This window comes from Saccopteryx leptura, chromosome 3 (genome assembly GCF_036850995.1).
Source record: "Saccopteryx leptura isolate mSacLep1 chromosome 3, mSacLep1_pri_phased_curated, whole genome shotgun sequence".
Taxonomy (NCBI): domain Eukaryota; kingdom Metazoa; phylum Chordata; class Mammalia; order Chiroptera; family Emballonuridae; genus Saccopteryx; species Saccopteryx leptura.
Window position 1 is genome coordinate 141,417,454 of NC_089505.1, and position 18,355 is coordinate 141,435,808.

General features: G+C 41.1%; 1 protein-coding gene across 1 annotated transcript in view; it reads left to right on the top strand.

Annotated features, from left to right (window-relative positions):
* The first annotated feature begins 650 nt into the window (after nucleotides 1–650).
* The window catches only part of IL12RB2 (interleukin 12 receptor subunit beta 2), an 83,180-nt gene continuing 65,475 nt past the window's right edge, over nucleotides 651–18,355 (top strand). Inside the window, exons 1-3 of the mRNA XM_066376504.1 lie at nucleotides 651–829; nucleotides 12,599–12,710; nucleotides 14,644–14,931. Of these exons, the coding sequence (XP_066232601.1) occupies nucleotides 12,635–12,710; nucleotides 14,644–14,931 (364 nt within the window). The 5' untranslated portion in view covers nucleotides 651–829; nucleotides 12,599–12,634. The remainder of the gene's footprint in view (nucleotides 830–12,598; nucleotides 12,711–14,643; nucleotides 14,932–18,355) is intronic.

An 18,355-nucleotide genomic window follows, 5' to 3' on the forward strand; every position in this document is an offset into this window, starting at 1 on the left:
CACGCCAGTTCTTTTAATTTCTTACTGGTATATTTATAAAAAAAAAAAAAAAAAGGATATCTTATAGTTGATGAATTCCTAGACTCAATGCAATAGTGTCATAAGTAAGGGCACTACTGTCATTCCCACTACGTTTCGTGATTTTCCCTCTTCCCTCAGAATCCCACTTATAATATATAGAACATGGGGCCATTTAGGGTCGGTGCCATGCCAGCTATTAAATGTTCACTTCTTTCTTATTTTTTAGATAGCAAACACAAAGTCTTGATATTTTCTCCCCACCTAGACGTCCCTGCACACAGCCCCTTTGGCGACCAGGGCCCAGGGCGTGGTGAGCGCTGGGCGCCCCGACTGCACAGAACATCACCTCAGGAAAGTTCTCTAATTAGAGTGTCAACGAAGTGCCGCTACTCTGTGGCTGTGAAAACCCACAACATGATTTCGTCGTAGCACGCCAACTCAGCCCTCGCTCAGTCTCCGGAGACGGGCTTTACCCTCGCGTTTTATATAAGGGGAAATGGAGGTGTGAGGAGCATTACCCTGCTCGGGGAGACACAGCACAGCCCCCGGCGGCTGAGCCGGTCCCTGGCCCGCTCCGACCGCGGCGTGGAAACCGCGGGCGCTGGCGGCCCGGGTCAGGCAGCTGGAGGCTGCGCCGCGCTCCCTCCGCGCCCCTGCCGCACGGAAACGCCCACCCGGGGTCTCCCGTGGCGCCCGAGGCGGACGCGCCGAGCACCTGCGGAAGCGGGACACGTGCTTCCCAGCGCAGCCGGGTCACCGGCCGCTCCGGCTCGGCCCGCCCAGCCCGCCCATGGGCGTGCGACGCGCGGTGAGCGATCAGGGGCTCCGCTGGGGCGGGACGCGGGATACGAGCTGAGCTGGGTGTCTCAGTGCCGAAGCTTCAGTGCGTCGCTTCTGTTGGAGTGGGGGCTGGCGGGTGGGGGGTCTCTCCCCGGCAAGGTCCTCCTTCTCTGGGCGCTGATGTTCACTCGAGGGTGCAGGGTTGAAGTTTGGCTAGACTTGGGGAGGAGGCGCTGAGACTCAGCCCTGACAGGGAATCGGGGTGCTTGCCGAGGGGAGGGGGATGGCGTCTAGAAAACGGCAGAGGGCACCCCTCAGGGGCCAGCCTTGGTCTAGGACCACGGGCGCGTTACTCGGGCCTTGAAAATGAACTTTCTATAAGATATTGAGGATCGTATTTAGTCTTGCGGCGAAGGTGGGGGGGGGGTGCCCCCTTTTCGGCAGCATGTGGCGTCTTTAGACCCGAATCCTTGCCTGGCTAGTTACTAGCAGAATGCTCTGGGGTGAGTGGACTGGCCAATCTGTTTTCTCATCTGTGAAATGTCTCTTTCGGGAGGCTCTTCTCACCTGCTTGAAGGACGCTAAATATAAGCACTGTAAGAGGTTAAATTCTTACATATTAAGGTCTAGATATAGGTTTTACAATAGTAGCCCAAAAGCATACAAAAAGACTTCACCCTGGTGTGTCTAAAGAGCAAGGTGAAATTACCGTAGTCTTTATATTAAAACAAAAACAAAACCTCTGGATAATTCTTACAGTCCCCTGGGTGTATAAATAAAATCTTTGTTGAGCACCTACTGTGCACTTGACACATCGTTATCCTATTATAACTCTTTAAAAACCCAGTGATGTGGTTATTAGCATTCCCATTTTACAAATGTGGAAACCAATGCAGTTTCCAGAGATCACTATGTTTCTGGCTCCAAACTCTGTGCTCCTTGCCTTTTTGCTCCTCAGGCTTAATTAACATTAAAGCCACCTCCACTTGGGCAAACAAACATTAGGTTCTCATTTCCCTTTTACAGGGCACGGTACAGGGTCCTATTTCTGTCTCCCATATATAACTGAAGGGACTTTAGTATCTGAGAGCTAACACTCTCCTCCCCGTTTTATTGTGAAATCCTCAACCCATTACTATCACTTTGTTCATGAAAGGCTCTGGAAGAGTTTGCAGCATTCTTTTATCTTTTATTATGGTTTTTATTTTTGAATGTTGATTTTACATAAGATGTTAAATTCCCAAATTTTGAATCCTTTTGTATTGGAATGAGTTCTGTTGTGGAAAACAAATTCTAAAGCACACATGAGATTTTTATGGGAGGAGAATCCTCTAAGTGCAGTAAATTTTGCACATCATTTCTCAGCTGTGGACTTACCTGTATTTCTGTAGCACTGCATCTGCATTGTTCTCTAGCCAGTTATTTGCCATCTTTGTAATTACACTCACAGTGCTACTACTGCTCTCAAAATTCTACATGTGAATTTGTGCAGATTAACCTGTAAAGAAAGCCAACCCCCTCGACCACCCCCCCCAAAAAAAGAAAGCCCAAAACTAATGAAGCCTTGTCCAGTTTCCTTTGCTCTTGAAACTTTGTGGTGCTTTTTGCTAATGGAACAATGCTATACATTGAACATCTATGATGTTCAGCATGCTGTTCAGGTCACTGTAGTGAATATAAAGAAGTTTAAGACCCAGTCCCTGTCCTCAAGAAGTTGAAACTGTTTAGGGAAACAACAATTATGATAATATAATATAAATAAATTATCTTTAGTTGTCATAAATGATAGGTGGTATAAAGTCACTTATAAAGGAGATATGGGATCTAGTTTTAATCAAAATAATTTTTCAATGGTGAGTGAGAATGGGCAAAGAGGTTATAAAACTAGGCGGTCTTTCTTAATTATGACAATATCCTTAAAAAGTAAGTGATATTATCTTCTTTCTTATTATAATAGCAGATGACAACATTTATTGAGCTCTTGGTATATACCAGACACTGTATTAGGAGCTTTTCATTTAACCCCCATATTAATCCTATGAGGTAGGTGCTATTTTTATTTTCAGGTTACAAATAAGGAAACTCAAGCATGGAAGGTAGTTCTAATTAATCTAATTCTAAACTGACTTTTTTTTTAATTGATCACCTTGTAGATTTCTCCAGCTGTACAATAGAGATACCAACAGTTACTTTATATAGTAGAACACCAAATATTAACAACTTCATTATTTGCTCTGAATTGTGATCAATTGCTTAGTAAATGCTCATTATAAAGGATTATTAAAATTAGAATCTTCATTTACATCTCTTTTGCAGTAATGTGCAGAGGAAACAGGAAACAAAATGTCAGGCAAAGATAATGAGACATGGGATTGTTAGTGCAGAGACTTCAGTTGAATTCTTAGTTTATATAAGAAACTTTGAGGAATATTGTAGGATGGTGATCGCTAGTCTTAGTCCCCTCCCCATTTCCACAGTGTGCCTCCAATTATCTGAAGATAATTGTGAAATTCCTAGAAAACTCTCAAAGCAAAGTAATTGTAATGTGCTTTAATATCTTTAATGTCTCATAGCACTTTATGAAAAGACTCAGGGGTTGATGGTATAAGGGGAAGCAAAAGTCGCCAGAATTTTATTAAGATCCAAGGTTAACCCTCTCCAACCCCCATGCCATTGTCCACAATTCGAGATTTCACGAGTGAGGATGTCCTATGAGAGACCTTTCCAATAAACTGAGGAAGAAATGTTAGTGAAAGATATTTAATTCACTCAGTAAATGTTGTTTTTCAAATAAGGAAAAAAGGCTTTGAAATGTGAAGTCACTTGTGATGGTGGCACAGGTGGAAGTGGAGGAAACGAAATGGCACCCAGGTTCTCTGGCTCCAAACACCATGCTCTTTCCAGTTCTTCATCCCTCTCAGTAGAAGATGGCTTATGTTAGTCGTAGTTCTAGAAGGATGCAGAAGGTGAAAACAGAGAACGTTGGATTGTTAAAACTTAATTGAACAAGTGCCATGAATATTGTAGGCTTATGGAGCTAATCAAAGAAAGAAAAGACGAAATGTAGCAAATAATAAGTTGATTTGAAAGTACCTTATTTCTTTAAGAGTCCATTCATGTTTTATTTCTTCTTTATTTCTTTCCCTCTTCCTTCCTTCCTTCCTTCCTTCCTTCCTTCCTTCCTTCCTTCCTTCCTTCCTTCCTTCCTTCCTTTCTTTTTTTTTCTTCCTATTTTGTTATTCTATTGTGGGTAGGTTTGCTCAATTTATAAGGCAGTTTACAGTACACATGATTCATGGATTAGGCTGGATGTGATTTCTTAATGCATTTTAAACATGGCTTGTTTATGCACAACATTTTGGGATACTGTTTGTGTCCAGTGTGATATATCTGAAATGGGAATACAGACAAGTAGAATTAATAGAACATTCTAAAAAAAAATAGAAAAGAAGGGAGAAAATATAATGGGATTTGTTAAGAAAAATGATAGCAAAATCATAAAGAGGGAAAGGAAAAGATATTGTGTCTGAAACTTTTCTAAAAAAGTTCCAAAAAATTCAGAAATCTCCTGAATTTGGGCAAGAAAAAAAAATTCTGTGCATGGCATAATTAGGACTATAAAGGCTTACCAGTGATGAGAAAATATTCAAGAGAGCCACAGCAGCTGCGTAAGAAAGGAAAACAGGATTGTGTTCAATTTGGCTTGTGTAAAGGGTATTGACACTATTGGATAGAAAAATTAAAAAGCAGAGAGGATTGATGTGGTGTAACATTTTTCCCCCTTCAAGCCATCTAACATGGTGCAAAGAGGCTGATTTGATTGGGGACTGACAGACCAGCATTTGTCTATGTTTTGGCTTGATAGGTTTTCACCAAGTAGTAGACTCAGAAAGGAAAAGGAGATAGTTCTTCAGTCAGGAGACTGTTTTTTTTCATAACATAGATCATGAGAAGTCCTGGAGAAGAAAGTTGGCTTTAATGGCAAAGTTGCAAGTTAGTAACTTGGTGGATTTGATTTTCTTTTTCCATTCTCATAATGGGATGGACCATTAAGGATAGCTACATCTTGTATATATGCATGGGGTTTGTTTGTTTCACTCCCTTTTGAGGAGGGTAGTTATCAGAAATGATGATTCAGGCTTCTGAAGATTACCAGCATTAGGCATTACAAATGTTTTTCCAGACGGATATCATAAATATTGTGTGCAAGGTATGTGGTGCTGTGAACATAGAGATCGACAAACTGTAGCATTGCTATTAAGACTAGTGTTAACATTAGAATTATTTTCAGTATTATGCTGACACTGTTAGTAGTGATCGGAAACAGTCTTACATGCTAGAAATAATGTTGGATTAGAAATCTGGAGACCTACGTTCTAATCTGGATTCTGCTATCAATGTGACCTTTCCTCTAGGCCTCAGTTTATCTCTCTGTAAAATGGGGAAATATTTTGTACCCTGCTTCATTGATCAAATGACTAATTAACAGCATCCATCTAGAAGACATCCAGCCTTGATGCATGTTCAGAACAATTGCTTGATTGTTCTGCAGTGGCCCTCAGATTTCAGTTGTTGGGAGGGGAAGGGGCAGCATCACATGGTATTTACTAGCAAACCCTTGGGGTTCCTTCTTCCTTTGACTTATTAAATTATCTAATAGCCAGTGTTAAGAATAAAGAATGCCTAACATATGATTTTTTACTTGGTCTAACAAAACATACAATTTCAGTACATTGAAAGTAATAAGTGATTTTAAAGAGAAATGCAAAAATGGGACGCAGAAGGGAAAATAGGAACTAACCTAACTGTAATGTGCTATGTATTCTTATGGTCCATGACATTATCATACTAATCTTCTCAAAACTTTGTCTAAGCAGTCTGACCAGGTGGTGGCGCAGTGGATGGAGCATCGGACTAGGACACAGAGGACCCAGGTTTGAAACCCCGAGGTCGCCAGCTTGCGCACAAGCTTATCCGGTTTGAGCAAAGCTCACCAGCTTGAACCCAAGGTCTCTGGATTGAGCAAGGGGTCACTGGTTCAGCTGTAGCGCCCTGGTCAAGGCACATATGAGAAAGCAATCAAAGAACAACTAAGGTGCCACAGTGAAGAGTTGATGCTTCTCATCTCCCTTCCTGTCTGTCTGTCCCTATCTGTCCCTCCCTCTGTTTCTCTCTGTCTCTGTCATTTAAAAAAAGAAAGAAAGAAACAATTAAAAAAAAAAAAAAGAAAGCTTTGTCTAAGCACCAATTGCATGAATGAGGAAATGGTTCTCCATGGTTAATAGCACAAAGTGGAACTGAGATTCACTAGCCTTACCAGTGGTAAGGGTTTTTCCTAGACTGGTAAAATAAGACTTTGAAGTAGTTGCACATTTTATTCTTCTTCCTGGAGCAATGGAGGAGAGACTCACTAAGAAGTAATTGTTGCCTCTGCCACCTGCCGGTGGCTCTATTTCTGGCTAGTCCCCACCCCTCTCATTGAGATAGTGTTTTCACTGTCTGGAAATGGTTATAACTGGAGTGATGAGTCAGTGACATAGCACACTCATTGTTTTTCTGATTCAAGATAGAGTTGTAGTTTTAATATGGACCCTCCAGACAGGCTATATGAAGGATGTTTACAGATGATAGGTTTCATTTTATTGGAAGATATCTCATTTACTTGAAGGTCTTTGGGGTTCTGAGTTTCTTATAAATGGAGAAGCTGTTTAACCTGGTGTTCTGAGAAAATGAGCAAGTTTGTGTTTGGATCAATATACTGTATAAACTCAAAGTTATCCTCTATTTTGCCTATTTCATATATAGATATGTATGTATACTTCATATATGTGCATATTTCATATATATACATATTTCGTATATGTACATTTAAAAAATTCTAATATCCAATTGAATAGTATTGAATATTTTACTATTTGAAGAATATTACAGTTTTATAAATTGCAAAGCACATTGAAAGATACCCTGTTACCTGACTAGGCAGTAGTACAGTGGCTAGAGCATTGACCTGGGACACTGAGGACCCAGGTTTGAAACCCCAAGATCACCAGCTTGAGTGTGGGCTCACTAGCTTGGCATCATAGACATGACTCCATGATCGCTGTCTTGAAGACCAAAGGCCACTAGCTTAAAACCCAAAGGTCACTAGCTTTAGCCCAAGGTTGCTGGCTTGAGCAAGGGCCTGGAGCCCCCAGGTCAAGGCACATATGAGAAAGCAATCAATGAACAACTAAAGTACCATAACAAAGAAGTTGATGCTTCTCATCTCTCTCCCTTCTTGTCTGTCTCTGTCTATATGTCTGTCTCTCTCTCCTTCTGTCCTTCACTAAGAAAGATAGAAAGATAGAAAGAAAGAAAGAAAGAAAGAAAGAAAGAAAGAAAGAAAGAAAGAAAGAAAGAAAGAAAGAGAGAGAGAGAAAGAAAGAAAGAAAGAAGATACCCTTTAGACACCCTTTGCAATTAGGGAGCAGAAACCTATTTAATCCCTATGGATTTGTGTATTCAGTTATCTTCTAGTTCAAGTCATAATTTCCTTTATGGAGAATATTACAAATTTTAATGATGCAACTAAGGTAACTACAGTAAACAAAACTTATTAATTACATGAGCCACATTGTAGCAGAATAGCATTTAATTTAGCTTTCATTTCATTAAGCTAAACTGGAGGTAAATTAGATGAACACAGAAAAACCATTTAAGCTTCATTCAGTTCAGCACATGTCTACTATGTGCCTGTAATTGTGGCCTCTGCCAAAGAAGAGCAGGCAAGCAAATGGAGGAGACAGGAAGATACAGAAATAAATTAGTTCTACTTATGGTAGATGCTAGGATAGGAGAATGCAAGAAGCTATGAAGATACTAATAGGAGGCTTCAGTCTGACCTGAAGCCTTAAGTAAGGCTTCCTAAAATCTAGCAACTTCTCTCTCTCTCTATCTCTCTCTCTCTCTCTCTCTCTCTTAGAAAGTATTTTAGCCCTGGCCAGATACCTCAGGTGGTTAGAGCATCATTCCAAAGCACAGAGGTTCCTAGTTAGATCCCTGCTCAGGGCACATACAGTAACAGATCTATGTTCTTGTCTCTCTGTTTCTCCTTTCCTCCCTCATTAAAATCAATAAATTAAAAAATTTTTAAAAGTATTTCATTTATTTGTTTTTCTATTGATTTTGAGAAGGAGAGAGGGAGGAGAGAGGTAAGAAACATCAACTCGTAGTTGCTTCACTTTAGTTGTTCATTGATTGCTTTTCATATGTGCCTTGACAAGGTGAGGAGGCCTCAAGCCAAGCCAGTGACCCCTTGCTCAAGCCAGTGACCTTGGGCTTCAAGCCAGTGACCTTTGGGCTCACACCAGTGACTTGGTATCATGTCAGTGATCCTGTGCTCAAGCCGGTGACCTTGGGATTTAGAGCTGGGAACCTCAGCGTCTCAGGTTGACACTCTATCCACTGTGCTACCGCCAGTCAGGCCTGACAACTTTTTCCATCTCTACTGCTCTACCTGTGGTCCGCATCACCATTATTTCCTACCTGGGTCTCTGAGGTTGTTTCCTAACTGGTCTGCTTGCTTCCTCTCTGGCCTCTATACAAGGGACCAAGATTACTTCTTTTGTTAGTTTCTTTTTTGGTTGTATGAATATATTTAGTTCATATCTTAAACACCTGCAATTAAAATCTAGTGGAATAGATCAATAAAACCTCTAATGAAACACCAGTTATTTTCCTTAGTTTTGAGGGTAAAATCCAGGCTCCCATCCACGGCAAACAAGCCGATGTGGATCTGGCTCCTGCCTTCTCCAGTTTCATTTCATACCAGTCTCTCCGTGGGCACTTTCCCTACCACCCTGACCTTACTTCTGAGCCTCCTTCACAGCAAGCTTGCTCCTCTGCTTCTGGAAACTCACCGTTTTCTCTATCAGGAAAGTTCTTCCTGAGTCTTCCCTTGGCTTGCACCAATCTCAGCTCAAACTTGACTCCTAGAAATTCTTCACTGGCCTGCTTCTCTGGTCTCCCAGGCTCTCTCCCTTTAGCCTCATGTTCTTTCTTCTATCATTATCTGAATTTATTTCTTTATCTTCTGTCTCCCTACTCCAGAATGTTGCTTCCATAAGAGCCAAACCCCTCTCTGTCTTCTCCGCTCTTTCCCAGATTCTTGACACATAAAGACTGCTTTATACATATTTATTGAATGAATGACTGAATAAAAGGTGTCTGAGCGGAGTTGGGATGGATAAGACTCAGACAGAACAGTGAAAGGTAAAAGAAGAGCATGAACAAAGACAAAGAAGCATGAATTGGCATGAGATGTGCAGGGGAACTATAAGCAGCTCGGTGTTGCTAGACAGGTGAACGTCACCAGAGAGTCGTGGTAGATGTGGCTAGCGGTAAAGACAGAAATGAGCTCTGAGGCCATTGTAAGCCATGCCTGTGGACTTCATGGTTTAGTGAGAGGGACACTGTCAGATTTCTGTTTAGATCAGCAGGAGAATACATTTTATATTATCTGTAAATTGAGATCCATCCCCAGACTGTAGAGGCCACCATATTCCTTGGGCATGGTCCCCTTTCTCTATCTTCAAGACCAGCAGAGGCAGGTTCAGTCTTCATGCATCACAGCTCTCTGCCTCCCTCATCCACTTTTATGGACTCATGTGATTAGGTTAGGTCCATTTGGATAATCAAGGATAATTTCCCCATCTAAAGGCCCTTACTTTTAATTACATCTCCAAAGTCCCTTTGTCATATAACATAATATAGTCGTAGGTTCTGGAGATTAGGGCATAGACATCTTTCATGGGCCATTATTCTGCCTGCCACAGGGATGTTTAGGAGTTTTCTTTTCTTTTTTTTTAATTCAGTGAGAAGAGGGGAGGCAGAGACAGACTCCCACATGCACCCTGACTGGAATTCACCCAGCAAGCCTCTACCAGGCAATGCTCTGCCTGGATAGGTTGCAGCTTTGTTGCTCAGCAACTGAGCCATTTTAGCACCTGAGGCTGAGGCCATGGAGCCAGTACCCAGGGCAATTGCTCAAAGCATTCAAGCCATGGTTGCGGGAGGGGAAGACGGAGGGGGGGGGGGGGCGGTGGAGAAGCAGATGGTTGCTTCTCCTGTGTGTACTGATTGGGAATTGAACCTGGAACTTCCGCACGCCAGACCAACACACTACCGCTGAGCTAACCAGCCAGGGCTGTTTAGGAGTTTTCTATAAGTCATATTCCTTCTCTTCTCCCGCTTTTCTTTCAATGACCATTTATTGAGTATTCTTCCCTAATGCTGGCATACAGCAATGAGCAAGACAGTCAATGTTTCTTCTCTGCTGGTGACTTAACTTCTAGCACAAAGATAAATGACAAATAATCAAGTACATAAGGGAGTTACAAATTGTACCATGAAGGCAATAAATAAGGCAGTGAGTAGAACATAGCGGGGCAAGACCACTTTAACAAGGTGGTCAGGGAGGGGCTCTCAGAGGAAGTGACACATGATAAGAGATCTGAAGAATGTAAGTCAGCCACTGAGAACCTGGGAAGAGAATTCTCGCAGAGGAAATGGAAAGTGCAGAGTTCTCTGGGCAGCAAAGGGCGTGTCTAATTTAACAAACAGGCTGAAGGCCAGTGTGAAAGGAGCAGGGTGAGCAGGGCAAAAATGCAAAGCAAATGATGGTGGCAGGATGAGGGAGGTGAGACCGTGAAGTGGCTCAGAGCTCTTGTGTGGTAAGGATTTGGGGTTTATTCTAACAGCAATGGGGACCCGTTTAAGGATTCTAAATAGTGGTGATGTGAAGAGGTAACATAATCTCCTTTATGTTTTTTAAAGGTAGTCAGCCATGTGAAAGTGAGTTGGAAATGGGCAAAGATGAATTAGAGAGACACTTTAAGAGGTTAGTTTAGTCATCTACTGGAGAGATGACAGTTACTGGGACCGGAGTGAGGACGGTAGAAAAGGAGAGAAGTAAAATGATCTGAGATATATCTTGGAGGTAAAATTGAGAGGACTTAGTTTGGTTGTAGGGGATGAGAAAGAAGGTGGAATCTAGGATTTTGAATTACTTAAGGGATAAAATGTTATTTACTGAGATAGAAAAGGCTGGAAAGAACCGGTTTGCAGAAGGTAGACCTAAAATTCGAACTGAGCATGTTAATATTGAATGTCAGCTACACGTCCAAAAAGTGATACCAAGGAGACAGGCCTGTGAGATTGGAGCTTGGGGAGAAGTCTGAATTGAAGATATCTATCTGGGAGTCTTTAGCATACAGATGATATCTAGAGCCAGGTGATCAGATGAGCTCTCCTGGGAGAGGATAGAAACAGAGAGAAAAAATCATGCTCTGAGTGAGCCGAGATCCTCCAAGAATTAAATGTCGCCTGACCAGGCGGTGGTGCAGTGGATAGAGTGTCGGACTGGGATGCGGAGGACCCAGGTTCGAGACCCCAAGGTCGCCAGCTTGAGCGCGGGCTCATCTGGTTTGAGCAAAGCTCACCAGCTTGGACCCAAGGTCACTGGCTCGAGCAAGGGGTTACTCGGTCTGCTGAAAGCCTGCAGTCAAGGCACATATGAGAAAGCAATCAATGAACAACTAAGGTGTCACAATGAAAAACTGATGATTGATGCTTCTCATCTCTCTCCGTTCCTGTCTGTCTGTCCCTCTCTATCCCTCTCGCTGACTCTCTCTGTCCCTGTATAAAATTTTTTTTTAAATAAAAATAAATTTTAAAAAAAGAATTAAATGTCAAGAGGAGAAAGAATAGCAGCTGGAAAGACTATTGAAAAGATGCTAATATAATTTGGGGCTACCCTGAGTGATGACTGGGCTAGAAATAAAGGAGTCAAAGGAGCAAGTGGTACTTCCTTGAAAGCCCACTCTGGCCAGACTGCCGTGTCTAGCACTTAACTTTGTGCCTGGCACATGAGAGGTAGCCATCACTAACTGAGTGAATAAGTGAATTTTTCTGAGGCTTTCCAATACATTCTGGCACATTTCTAGAATGGTAATAAGAAGTCAACATTTGTACTGGCTGGTTCCCAGCGGCCTGACATCAGAGAATTTTCCATCTTGTTTTATGTATTTTTTGGTCCATCTTTAATAGAATTTAGAAAATTTGGTAATGACTAGTAGACCCATTACTTTGATTTCAATTTGGGAACAATGAGAAACCACCAGCTTGCATTTTCTGAACCATTCAAGATGAAAACACTTGGTAAAATAGTAAATAATAAAAAAAACAAGCAAACATACAAGTAAAATTAAATTTCTATAGAAAACTCAAACACCCCTCTTTAGAACCCTTGGAATTTTTTCCTCCTGCCAAAGAGATCAATCTTTTACTAAGGTCCAAGGTGGTGGGGGAGGGCGTTAGGAGATACTCGTTAATCTTGTTACTTCCAGAAACTGAGGACTAGATCAGAAATTCTCATTGGTCTTGGAATTTCACACAACTGTGTTTGACTGTACTGATACAGCCTGTCTGGAAAAAAAAAATAGAAGGACTGAGGCTTAGAAAACTGAGTAACTTGCCAGTAGCCTCAGAGTATTTAAACCCAGTTCTAAAGGACTCCAAAAGCTATCTCTCTTCTCTCACCCTTTGCTTGCCCCAAGAAGCTTAAGTGGCATGGAGGTTAGAGATGGCTAAGATCGTCAATTTACTAATTTTAAAGATACAATTCATTATTTAAAAGTAACAAACAAAATCTTAACAATATGAAGAGAAATAAAGGGGCATTGTAAACCCTACTGAATGATGGTGGTTCTGGTATTTTCTGAATGTGTTTAACATGAATGAATCTGTCTTCTTTTACAAGGAAAAATATAGAGGTGAATTCCAGAAGTAACAGTTCATGGCACATATGGTTAGAGCATGCTGTTTGGCACTTATTTTTGTCCTCATGTCGCTGTTGGTTAAAGCAAAAATAGGTAAGCTATTTCTATAATCTAATCTGTGGAAGGATTTGTGGTTTCCAACCTCAGTTACAGATGAAATATGCATTTGTGGTAAATGTTCTGGTCGTTGGTCTTCTGTAGTCAGTCTTTTGTCATGTAAGTGGAAAGTCTGGTTTTATGTATGGAACTAATATGTATTTTATTTAATTTATACTAATGATTAAAATAAAAGTTCAATGATATATTTCCTCTTAAGAAAATGGCTAGATAGCCAAACTCAGCATCATGAATGAATGTTTTACATTATAATGTATTTTAACAAAGGGTATTCATGGGTTAATTCAGCAATTTATTTTTTAATTTTTCCAAGTGAGAGGAGGGGAGATAGTGAGACAGACCCCACGTGCACCCTGACTGGGATCCACTGAGCAACCCTGATCTGAAGCAGTGCTCTGCCCATCTAGGACCATGCTCCCAACGGAGCTATTTTTAGCACCTCAGGCATGGAGCCATACTCAGTGCCCTGGACAATGTGCTTGAACCAGTCGAGCCATGGCTGCGGGGGGCGGGGGGGGGGGGGGGGGAGAAGCAGATTGTCATTTCTCCTGTGAGCCTTGACCAGGAATCAAACCTGGGACATCCACATGCCAGGCTGATGCTCTACCACTGAACCAACTGACCAGGGCAGCAATTTTTCAAAAAAATGGCTCACGTTTCCTTTGCTTTTTCTATTGGGAGCTTATTTTTTACTTTCTGGGCCATTAGGATCAAAGAAGATCTAACAAGCAGAAAACAAACATAAGTAAGATAAGAAAAAGAGACTTAGTTTTCTTTCTGAAAATAAAAATGAGAACTTTTTATTTTAAATGAGTTTTTCAGTACTTTATTTGATTTAAATAACATTTTTAAAAAATCAATTCCTACTTACGGTAGGTGATCCAAGCAATCTTATAATCACCCAAAAAACTTTCAGGGAAGGTTTTATATCACATTTAAAATTCATGGTGAATCTTAAGGTTCTTTCATTGGCAGTTACTACACACCACCAAAACCTGTTAATTCTGAATAATTGTTATGTTTATTTATACAAAAATGTTAGCAGTAAGAATGACCTCTCTTTTAAATGAGAGTATAGTGCGGTAACTGGCATTAGTAAGTAATATGGAGAATTCTTTTAAAAAGAACACATTCATGTAATTTCACATTAGCTGTACTGGTAACGGTTCATCCAGCCCTGGGTCTTACATCTTGAAAGAATATCAGTTTTGGCATGGTGAGACCTAACTTCCATCTTTGTTGCTGACTATAAACACACTGGAGCCCCTGAATGTTTTCTGTTACAAAATAATGTTATAATAATGTCACCTTTATAAATTCAATAAAAAACGTTATAGCTTATACGTACTTTAAAGCACTGATCTAGCAAAAAGAGGAAAGTATTCTCAAATTTGCCTCTAACATTTTGTTTGTTTGTTTTTTTCTTTATTTTCGTCTCTAAAGTTTTTAATAGCCTTTTAAGATGGTCTCTCTTTTTCTTTTTGGTATGAGTAATTGAAGTAAGCATTATAAATCATAAATAGGGATGGAAACAAAGGTCCTTTATTCTGGGAAGTACTTTTTAGTAGTCTGGTGAATAATTTACATATAGAAAGATTGGTTTTTCCTGGAACTGTGTTCTCACATGTTCTTCCAACTCTATTTTCTCATCACTTTCCCAATCAATAGTTCTGGTTATAATATTACTGTTTTGAGAGGAAGGCATGTTTTAATTCAGTCAGACTCTAGCATGGCTGCCTTCTGTTCTCATTGTGCATCACCTGTGTAGCCAGAGAAGCAGAGCTTGTTTATGTTTTCAAGGCTTGATGGGGTTAAGTTTACCCTGCTTAAGGGAATTACCCAAACTCTCCATTTTGGAATGGGTTTCTTATATGCCAACTGAGTATATTGCATTTGTGTCTTATGGCAGACGTGTGCAAGAGAGGAGATGTGACTGTGAAGCCCTCCCACATCATTTCACTTGGAGCTGCTGTCAATATTTCATGCTCTTTGAAGCCCAAACAAGGCTGCCCTCGACACTGCAGCTGTAAGAGGCTAATCCTGTACGAATTCGGCAGAAGAATCCAGTTGCAGGATGGTCACTCCCTCAGTTCTCAGGTCTCAGGTCTTCCTCTGGGGACAACCCTGTTTGTCTGCAAACTGACCTGTAGCAGCAATGAGGAGATTCAAATATGTGGAGCAGAGGTCTCCGTTGGTGGTGAGCATTCCATTCTGAATTTCTAAAAATTGGCGATCTTTTCATATCTGTCATGTGTAAAGCAAAAACTCCTAATACAGAACACTGTTCTTTCTTCTCCGACTACATGGATATATTTTATCTTGATAGCAACATGAGCACCTCAAGGTGAGAAGTACAGAAATCAATACAATTGGGGTCTCATTTAGTAAACCTCTATCTCTCCCTTTCTCTCTCCCTCCTTCCCCTCCCTCCCCTTTTGGACCATTAACACCACTCACCTGTTGTCCTTGGACTCCAATGGCAGGAAAATGGGTCTCTGCAGCTGAGTCTTCATACCTTCTTGACTTATGAGAATTTGTTTAAATCTACAGTCTCCTAAAAAGAAGAAAGAGATGACTCTTTTGACTCTGCAACCCAGGTGGCTGTCCAAGACAGAACTTTCCCCCTCTTTGCCTTAATGCACAAAGAATAGTTCTCCCATCCACAGTCACTCCTAATCGTACCTAGCAGAGGTGAAAACTGTCATTATACTTATTATGTTTTCCTGGGTTTTATAGAAAACCACCTGGGACAAAACTAACATGCTGACACTCCCTCGGGGAGGAGAATTGTACTGTTCCAGGGAAGCAAGAGTGAAGAGGCAACTCAGGAGAAAAGCAAACACAAAGCAGTTGAGTTACTGAGCTGGTCGCAGAGTCAACAGGAAATGCAGCCAGTTGCCTGGTCACTTGGCTCATCTTCAGAAAGAATACATGGAAATACAATGACAGGGGAAAGAGAGAAAAGTTTAACCTGTCTGCTATTGTTCAGAGTTCACCCACAGGCATCAGCTGCCCCATACTTCTGGCTACACTGCTGGTCCTTCCAGGCAGCTTCTCAGATGTCAGAGTTGGCATCTGCAGCGTGAGCCACAAAGCACAGGGGGAGCCAGCAGAACACCTGCCTGCAGCTTGCAGCCTTAAAGGCCCAGCCAGGCATGGGCCCCAAGAGATCTCATGGTGCTCTCTGGTTCCGGGGAAGCTCTGGGGGCAGGCGAGAAGCATGAGAAGAGTAAGAGGAATTGCTCTGGCAGACTGACCAAAATGTGAGGACAGGGTCCCTGTCACAAAGACAGTGAGACAGAGTCAATGAGAAAAGATAGAAACTTCTTCTCTGTGACCTGTGAGGATACGGAGGGTCACCAGAAACAGAGCAGAACACAAGCAATGGCCACGCTAATCACTGGGGGGGAGGGGATGTAAACCAGGCCCAGTACTCCTCTTTCAGCTCAGAGTCTCCTGTGCTCACCACTATGGGACATGTGCTCTCAGCTCTGAGAATCTATGGTGTCGTAAGAGCAAAGTGGGCTTTAATTTCAAACCTTATCACTGGCACCGTACCCTTAGACAGTTTCAATTCTCTGAGCCTCAGCTTCTCTGTCTGCATTATGACGATACTAACACCTACCTCATAAGATGGTTGCCGTAATTAGATGACACCTTATATGCACAATGCTTAATAAAAGTAACATAGGTCATGAGTGCGAAGATTGCACGTCCAGTTTTACTCTTTTCTTCACATATACTGTGTGCAGGGTAGTGAACATGCTTCCCTTAAGAGAAGTATAAGCATTGGTTATAAATAAAATGAAAAATTTTCTAAAAAACGCCTATGGTCCTCACCTTCCTTATCCTCAGAACATCTGAATAGTTCACCCAGGCAATTTGACTTTTTATAAAGACTGACATTACATATTTGTGTTAAACATTCCCAGCACTGTGATATCAGTTCCAAGGTGCACAGTGCTGCTGGGGTGTTCTTTTTCAGTAGGCTAACAATAGCCTCAGAAGTCAGTGTTCTTGCAGATGTTTTTAGCCATTCTGTTCCGTGTCCTATCTTTGCTCAGGTAAATCTGGGTGCTGCAGTTTTTTCACTTTTTCCTTTTCCATCCAGAGTATGCAGATGCATTTGTGACCATGTGCAGCATCAGAAGGTCTAGGGAGATGGTAAGGAGTATCTGTCGTGGTGCAGCTCAACTGGGTGGTGCTGCCTGCCAGAATGTTGCTTGTGCAACATGCTCAGGTCGTAACCACATCATGAAATGGCTGCTCTTTCAGCAAGTTTAACACCTTTGAGGTGAAGGACTGACTGGAAGCAATGCCTTTTTTCTGAATATGGCTAGTCATTCCAAGAAAAGACACAATGAATGTTGGTTTCACCCAGTGTAGTAAGCTCAATCCTATCTAGTGACAGTGTATGCAGGCCATTTTCTCTTTTGTGATAAGAGGCAGTCCATAGTGTCATTGCCTGTCCTTTGAGGGCCTGTGTATAATTGGCTGGTTCTTCAGGACTGGGAATGGGCAAACAGCCTTTAACCTTTTCTTCCCTGCCCCTTTCTGGGCTTGTACTGCTCTGCTACCAAGTGCTCATCCTGACTGTGTAGTACATACACAATCAGTGCTTTAACTTAATCTCATAGGATTGATCCACAAACTATTCACATAGTCAAGGCAATAAATTATTATGAAAGACCATGATTTTTGCTGGATTGTTTTCAATATATGTTTAGCTACTATTGATTATTTCTGAAAGCTATATTTTCTGAGACTTTTTATTACCCATAAGTGCTTTTAAAAAAAATAACAGTCATAATACTCATAATAATTTATGATATTATAAGCTATTTTAATTTTTAGAGGCTTCCTGTCCTTTCTTTGGCATCAGCTATTATACATTTGTATTGAGGAGAATTAGGTCTGGTTTCCCCTGGGACAGTCTCTAGACAGACAATCCAAAACCAAGTCCTGGGCTGAAGTAGACACCTGAATATCATGGTCCAGGCAACTCACATTGAGAAAGATGGTTGTGCGTTAAAGCTGTGGTCTTTAAAAGTCAGAGTCTCCGTAAACTGTTAGGAGTAAAGGTGATGATGAAGACTAACTTTATTGTGTGTAAAAATACCAGGTATTTTATACCTCATTTGATCATCAAAAGACTGTATAAAGAGTTAGGGTAAAGATGGTGGTTTGAACACACTTACTCTCATTCCCCTGAAATAAAGCCAAAACACAAAACAAAGCATGGAAGTAAAGTGTAAGAAATAGACTATATTTAGGGAGAAAAAAAATGCTGAAAAAACAGTAAAACGCTATCCCTGATAGCCTTAGGGAATTAAGAAAAATTGCAAACAGAACAAAAATAAAATGCTAAAAAGAAAATATTTAGAGAATAGAAAATATGCCCCCCCAAAATAAGCAGAAATGAAAAACTCAATAAGAGGGTAGATATATAAACTGAGGAAGTTTTCCCCTCATACTAGAACAAAGAGACCAAGAATTTTAAAAATATAAGGGACAAACATAAAATTATGGGACCATCCCACCTATGAAAACTAAGGATTTTTAGGAAGAAAAAAACAGAGGAGAGAATCTCAGAGAAATAAAGTAAGAATGTTTCGTAAACT